Below are 7,427 nucleotides of genomic sequence, written 5' to 3' on the forward strand. Positions count from 1 at the left end.
TTCAAAGCACCGGATCTTCACCCACTTGAGCTTTACTTGGATATTTACACCTTCATGAATATAGGTCCACAAATGTCGCAACGGCATCAAAAGGTTGCTGTGTGTGTCCTTCCAACAGTATGATTCATACGGCTGAGATTGAGTAAAAGAGACCTTCTAAGTAATGTCATTGAGGGTTTTTGCACTGATAGCAACTCACCAGTTGCTCAACATTTCTGTAGGCCAACAGGATATGTAAATACCATTTTAATTGAAACTTTGTATAAGGTGTGCAAGAACAGAGCAGATCTTCTCAACATGCTGTTGCGTAGTCTACGACATGTAAATTATGTTGATGGTGACAGTAGTTAACATGTGCAAAATTACGTCTGGGATACTAGGGACTTTGGGTGAGAAGAGATAAAAAGTTTGAAAATGACTTTGGAGACCTCTGGTAGCAACGGAATATCACGTCTCAGGGCTTCCGTTTGTGTCCACACATTCTCTCATGAGATGTTTCCATGCGTCGACAACCAGAGCAGTCCCACTGCCTTCCGTACCTGGTCCCATCTGAGCTTAGGTAGTGAAAGACCTCTGTGGGATTAGTAGGGGTGTCCCTGCATGCACAGAAAAAAACTGCACAATGAAGATGCCTTTTTAGTTAGCCAGTCTGGCTTCTTAAACTGGTTATCTGTATCAGGGCAGGAGAGAATGTGTCCATGTGGACTGAGATTCAAAGCCACACCCAAACACTTGAATAATTGGGGGTTTTTTTTAGATTTTATTGCTAGTTATAGATTCGTTTGCTTTTTTATTCGATGATTTATACCTTACCTTTTACCAGTGTATGTAGCCACAGGAGCAATTTGCTGAGAAGTGACTTAGAAATTGTTGAAATTGAGTAAATACATCACCATAAAGATGTATTGGTTTTTTTCCCCTCTTAACCCATGAACACTGTGAGAGGCACCACCCAGGGGGCAGGTCGCGAGACTAGTTTTTCAGGACCATGGACTATGGAAAGAAGGAGGCCTTCAGATGCTCGAGCCTAGACCTGGCCTGTTAGATCTCACCTCTTGCATACACTTGGCTCTGGTCAGGGCTTTTTTTCTGGGAAAAGAGGTGGTGGAACTCAGTGGGTTGCCCTCGGTGAAAATGGTCACATGGCTGGGGGCCCCACCCCCTGATCTTCAGACAGAGGGGAGTTTAGATCGCCCTCTGCGCAGTGACGCGGAGGGCGATCTAAACTCCCCTCTGTCTGGAGATCAGGGGGTGGGGCCCCCAGCCATGTGACCATTTTCGAGAGGTTCCGGAACTCCGTTCCCCTGCGTTCCAGCTGAAAAAAAGCCCTGCCTCTGGTCAAATCCCAGATACTTTCCATTCTCTCATCGAAGCTCTGTGACTCAGTGCTCTTGTGCAGCAGAAATAATTATGACTTAAGAGATGAAAGAACTAAGGAAAAAATAGCTACTAATAGAGCAACTTCAGGATCTCTATCACCGAGTAAAAAGGACGGCACATCTAAAACAGAAAATTCAGAATGACAAGCTAAAAGCTCTAAGATGCTCATAAAGTGGGCACTCAGAAAGATTATGAAAAGAGGTATCAATCTTACCTAAAGGGCATAGACAAAGACTACCAGAATAGAAACCCCAGATACTGTTCAGAACTGATCAGTAAAACCCTTCAGAGAACTGCCTATCAGTGCGGGGCCAGAGACTAAGGAAAAGAGTCTTGCAGTGTTTGAAAATTACCCAGGTGCAAGATAAGCTATGGCTAATTAAAACATTTCCATTTTTTAGGTAGCCACGGGAGCTGGCTGATTTGCCTGTGTCTGATGGGCTTCTTTCAGCAGGTTTGAAGATGTGGATCTTGTGAGCTGATTTAAGAGATCAATGATTGTTTTGTTATAGCAGACAATGTAATTGGCCTTACCAAAAGCATATCACTCATTCATAACAGAATTTTAAGTTATCAATTATTTGATTTATTTTATCATTTATATTTACAGATTTTTATCCTTTTGATATATTCAGTATTTATGTATGCCAATATAGTTACTGAAAACTTAATTTTGCTTGCTCACGTTGCTTTTGTTACCGGCTTCCTGACGCAGTTTTATTCACTTTTATGCACTCTAAAAAAATCACGTTCTTGTAACCATTATTATTATATCATACAAAATATTTTAAAATATATCTTACATTGTTTTCATGTTCACATTACATAATATTAAAATATTTTTGTACATTTTTGTTTCCATGTTATTTTCAGCATCAGCAAATATCATTTACTGCAGAAATTCTATCTACTTTTTCTTACCGGGAAACTTTCTCAGCACAGGATGTTTGGAAGAAGACACTTTTGTGATTATGGAAAAACTCTCATTGGTCCTGACCATTGCTTTTGATACATGATTCAAGACTGAGTATTGTTGTAAACAATGCTAAATCAGGGAAAGAAAGTTTCTGAATTATGGTATTATAAAACATAGCTAAGTCACGTGTACATTCTAATTGATGAAGCTTTATCTTTGATTTGAAGACCTTGGAGACGAGACTTAACATTCATTTTAGATTACTTGTTGGTTTGGGGGAGACAAAGCATAGGAAGAGGACATGCTATTGTTAGAAAGAATTGCCTCCATGCTTTATATTATACACATGCCTAAGGACTGTTCTGAAATCAAGGACAGAAAAGTAAACAGAAACAATTAAAAACAAGTTGGGGAGCTGCAAAGAGCAATATGGTGGGGTAGATGGAAGCTCTCAATAGCATTACTAGCATAATACTTCTGCGCTCCAAGGCAGGGATGCAATTAATTATGATGAGAGGAAGCACCTTTCCTATATCCATTAATTCATTTCTCTGCCAGAACACTCTTAATATCCAAAGGTGGTTCAATCCCTTAAAAGCTCAAAGCAGCCTGGACTGGGGGAGAGGAGGAATTAGGGTGGGGAATACGTGAGTCAAAGTACGCATCCCCAGACCCTAATCTCCCCCAATAATATAGAAGTTCAAGCAGGCATTGAGAACGCTCAGTGAACCATGGGAGATATCTTTTTAAAAGATAAAATGGAACCATGGGAGATATTTTTTTAAAAAAATGATAAAGCAATGTGTTTCTATAAACCTTATCTGTAAGTGTCTCTTTCTGTTGTCACATAGGACTGTCAAGAAGGAACAAGTTGGAGGCCCATGGGAGGGGAGAACTATTAAAAAAAGCCCTCTCCAAAGATCTCCCCTTCCTGGATTCTCTTAGGGGGTTCAGCAAGATAACTTCTCATCTCTCCCTTTTTTCTTTCTGTTGACTCTCAACTGCTCTTAGCATCCTAAGCCTCCTGGAACATATTCAGTCCTCAAACCCGGGTGGGGGGAGTCTTTTCATCAGTTTACAAAATCCATTTTTTCTGCACGCTGGAGTAGTATGTACAGACCCCTTTCTACCAGTGGTCTAGTTCTGCTGTTTTTATCGTTTGTACAGAGTGCCAGCCAGTTTGCTGTTAAATGATGATGGTCCAGCCATTGAAAATGTATATGCTTTAATACTGCTGTGATGGAAACTCAGGGCAGCATTTCTCACATTTTCTACTTGGGTGTAGATACCCACATACGAGATACGTGGGTCTTTTGTTCCAGATTTGTTAGTTGCTATTTATCCTTCTCAGTTACACAGAATCACTTTGTTGGCCAGGATTAGGGCTCCATTTGTGTGCCTTTTCAATGGGCAGATAGCAAATAATACACATACATTATCCCTTCACAACTGCTGCACTGTAGTTCTGAAGTACCAGAATATAAACTGTTACATAAAAAGCTGCTATGAAATGTTAATGATAATGGGAGCCTGAGAGGACAAGTTTTTCTGAGAAATGGTTCATTACTTACTAATCTTGACTTTCCAGGGCTTTTTTTCTGGGAAAAGAGGTGGTGGGACTCGAAGACCACACAATGATGTCAGCTGGAACAAGGGGGGAGTTTTTTAAAGTTTAATTGCCCTCGGTGAAGATGGTCACATGGCCGGTGGCCCCACCCCCTGATCCCCCGACAGAGGGGAGTTTAGATTGCCCTCCGCACCACTGAGCGGCGCAGAGGGCAATCTAAACTCTCCTCTGTCTGGAGAGCAGAGGGAGGGGCCATCAGCCACGTGGCCATTTTTAAGAGGTGCCGGAACTCCATTCCACTGCATTCCCACTGAAAAAAAACCCTGTGACTTTCTATCTTCTCTTATCATTCTGTTCTCAGAACGCCCAGTATTAACTGTTACATAGAAAGAAAGTGATGTGGCCTATCTAAGAAGTGCTGTGAAGGTTAGACTAACTCGGTGCTTAGCATATAAACTCCAGTGTAATTGTTCAAGTTCTGCCAGTAATTACTTTGTGGCCTCTGGAACTAAGTGACACCCACTATGTACCTATCTGTTGTATTTGACCTCCATACAAAGTGGCAATACCTCATGAGAATTAGGGTATTGGTGACCACAAAGAAATTGATGGGAAATGCTTTCAACCATGTCCTGAAAATGTCCAACAACTCATGTTACTACTCAGGCACTTGGAACAACAATTAGGAGGAAATTGGCTAGCAGACCACATTTAACCACCACTACGTACTGAAATTAAGTGAAAGGTAAAAGGTAGTCCCGTGTGCAAGCACCGAGTCATTATTGACCCATGGGGCGAAGTGTCAGACTGAGGCTTGAATAAAAGTTGCAATCCAGACTACCCCTTGCAATGAGACAAGAATTCATTGATTTCAAAAGGCTTTACTGAAGATAGACAACCAATATAAGTCCACACTCCCAGCTCCAAGGATCAGGGCTGAGCTTGGAAATTGTTACGAATGACAGGCAAAAGCAAAGGTACAGAATAGCAGTTCCCTGCGGGCCCCATCCTCCCCCTCAGTTCTCAAAACAATCGGCCCGAGGGTGAGAAAGTGAAAGTTTCCCAAGGCAGTCTGAAAGGCAGATATATGTAGACATAACATTCCTCTTCTCTGTGTGAGCTTCCAGTGGAAGGCTTGCCACCTGCAAAGAAAACACTTAATATACAGACAGGATCAAAATGGAGTTTCTTTGGTTACAACACAGTCAGAACCTGACAGGAAGTTGCATCACGACATTTTCTTGGCATACTTTTTACGGGGTGGTTTGCCATTGCCTTCCCCAGTCATCTCCACTTTACCCCCAAGAAACTGGGTACTCATTTTACCAGCTTCAGAAGGATGGGAAGGCTGAGTCAACCTTGAGCCGGCTACCTTAACCTGGCTTCCTCCAGGATCAAACTCAGGTCATGAGCAGAGCTTGGGCTGCAGTACAGCAGCCTACCACTCTGTGCCACGGGGCTCTATGTACTGAAATATAAATAAATCCATCATATGTCTTCCTTTTCTTATAACTACTGGAGATGGCTTTCTGCGATTTCTGTTTGAGTTACAACACTGTTTTTTTACGTTTTGTTATTTGTTTTGAGAAGGCCTTCACACTCATGCACAAATGCAAGTAAACTGTATGTATTTAATGTGTTACATAAATTATGAGTAACCTGTCAAAGTCTTATAGACCTTATGAAATCAATGAAATAACAAACGAGAAGGTTTACTTCTCTGCGTAAACAGGAAGTCTTGAGATTTAATGCCATAGGAACAGGACTGCTGCCTTTCGTGATGGTCTGCTCGAGAAACTGTCGAGGAATTGGAGGGGGGGGCAAAGAGAACGAAGAATAAAGCACAGCTACATGAATTTCACACCAAGATTCCCATGGGCATTGCTCCTTGTCTACATGGTTGCAGTTCTCATGGGATGCTTGGATCGTGGCAGATCATAAAAAGCCTTGTTCCAGATAACTCAGGCACTGGTACCCCACGCCCCCGGTAGACATGCTAGTGTTCACGCCGATATCCCTGGATAATACTTACATAATCATCCTATCTATAGGGCTGTTGTGAGAAAAACAATGATGTTCCTCAGACCTTTGTAACAAAGCTGACCTTATCAATAGGAACACTAAGGAAATTACCTAGGGTGCAACTCTGAAGATAACAACACTTGTTACAACATGTTGTCTGGATCTTGCTATCCTGGGTAGTCATGCTACAGTATAAAGCTGCCTCCCTGATCAGGATGAGGCTGAGCAAGTTTGTGAGTTATTCATGGTGGAGCTACATTGATTAAGCAAACCAAAGGAAGCCATGGGAAAGTTGAAAGGCATTTTGTTGGAGAGGAAGGGTCCCAGTGGGCTGAGGATAGTAAGCCCAGGGAGAAGAGCGGCCCATCATGAATCAAAACTCTCTGAGGCACAGGGAAATAGTAAGAACCCAGGAATGGAATGGTGTCTTCCAAAGGCCACCCTGTGCATTCAACGGCCTAAAGGCAGACCCTCCTTAGACCTGGCACATGCAGCATACAGACTTACACCAAAGCTACTTGTGACCACAGCTTTTGTGGGAGCTAAGCTTTTCTGCCAAGCCAAACTAGATGAAGTGGGGACAGAACAGCAGATGAAATTCACTGTAAGTAAGTTCTAAGAGGGTCACATCGGGCCAAACCAATTCCTAACTTCATTGATGGGGAAGGAGCCGCTGCTGCGTTTGAGTTGTGGGGTATGACGGAACACAATTTAAAGAGAGGTTTCCACCGTGCAGCACTCAGAAGACTGGAGAGGGAGGAGCTGACAGTGGCCTGGAATAAGAACTGGATTGGCCGGCTTCCCCCTTCACTGTGGCTGGTCAGAACCCCACCGTCAGAACGTGAGGGCTGCTGACCGGATTTTTCAGTTCTGTTAGGAGTCGGGATTTGAAGAGTGTGTGTGTAAGTATCTGACAGAGAAGGTCAGACGGTACCCCTCTGAAGTGAAGGAAAGGATATCAGTTGCCCCAACTATAAGAACATTGTTTTGAGGGAGAAGAATTCCCAGTAGAAAAGCCAGCACCAGCTGAAACCTATTTACCCAGCTACAATAGAACTGAGGATGTGTTTTGGCTCAGAGCGAATTGGGCAGTATGTGGAGACTCCCATTGCAGTCATTGGAAAAGGTTATTTCATCTCAGGAAAGGAAGAATAATTCATGCCCAATGTCTAGACGAAGAGGTTTGGCTCGTTGGAGGACTCCAGGACTGGTGTAAAAGGAAAACTGTGTTTAAGTCTGGTAATCTGTAAAGGGAACTCTGTGAAGAACCTTTTTTGCTGTAGCCAAGGGAATAAACAAAACACTTCTCACTAATAAGATTTAAGAAATTGAAACTAAGCTGCAAGAAAACTTGCCTTTTAAGAATTCTGTTCTATCAGCAAGTTTTATCTCAGCTCTTTCATTCCCTGACTGTCTATATTCCATCCCTGCCTGTTGAATAAAGTTTCTGTTTCTTTTGAACGTTATTCAGCCTCCATTGCCATTTCATATACCAAAGGAAGAGAGCTCCCGCTTTTCTCCCTATCACGTCCTGGGCTGGGT

General features: G+C 42.6%; 1 protein-coding gene across 1 annotated transcript in view; it reads left to right on the top strand.

The window, feature by feature from the left end:
* Positions 1-2,130, top strand: part of CEP112 (centrosomal protein 112) — a 464,588-nt gene extending 462,458 nt beyond the window's left edge. Inside the window, exon 27 of the mRNA XM_054976905.1 lies at positions 1,782-2,130. Coding sequence (XP_054832880.1) covers positions 1,782-1,785 — 4 coding nt within the window. The 3' untranslated portion in view covers positions 1,786-2,130. The remainder of the gene's footprint in view (positions 1-1,781) is intronic.
* Positions 2,131-7,427: the final 5,297 nt, after the last annotated feature.

Source organism: Eublepharis macularius, chromosome 4 (genome assembly GCF_028583425.1).
Source record: "Eublepharis macularius isolate TG4126 chromosome 4, MPM_Emac_v1.0, whole genome shotgun sequence".
In the NCBI taxonomy this organism is placed as follows: domain Eukaryota; kingdom Metazoa; phylum Chordata; class Lepidosauria; order Squamata; family Eublepharidae; genus Eublepharis; species Eublepharis macularius.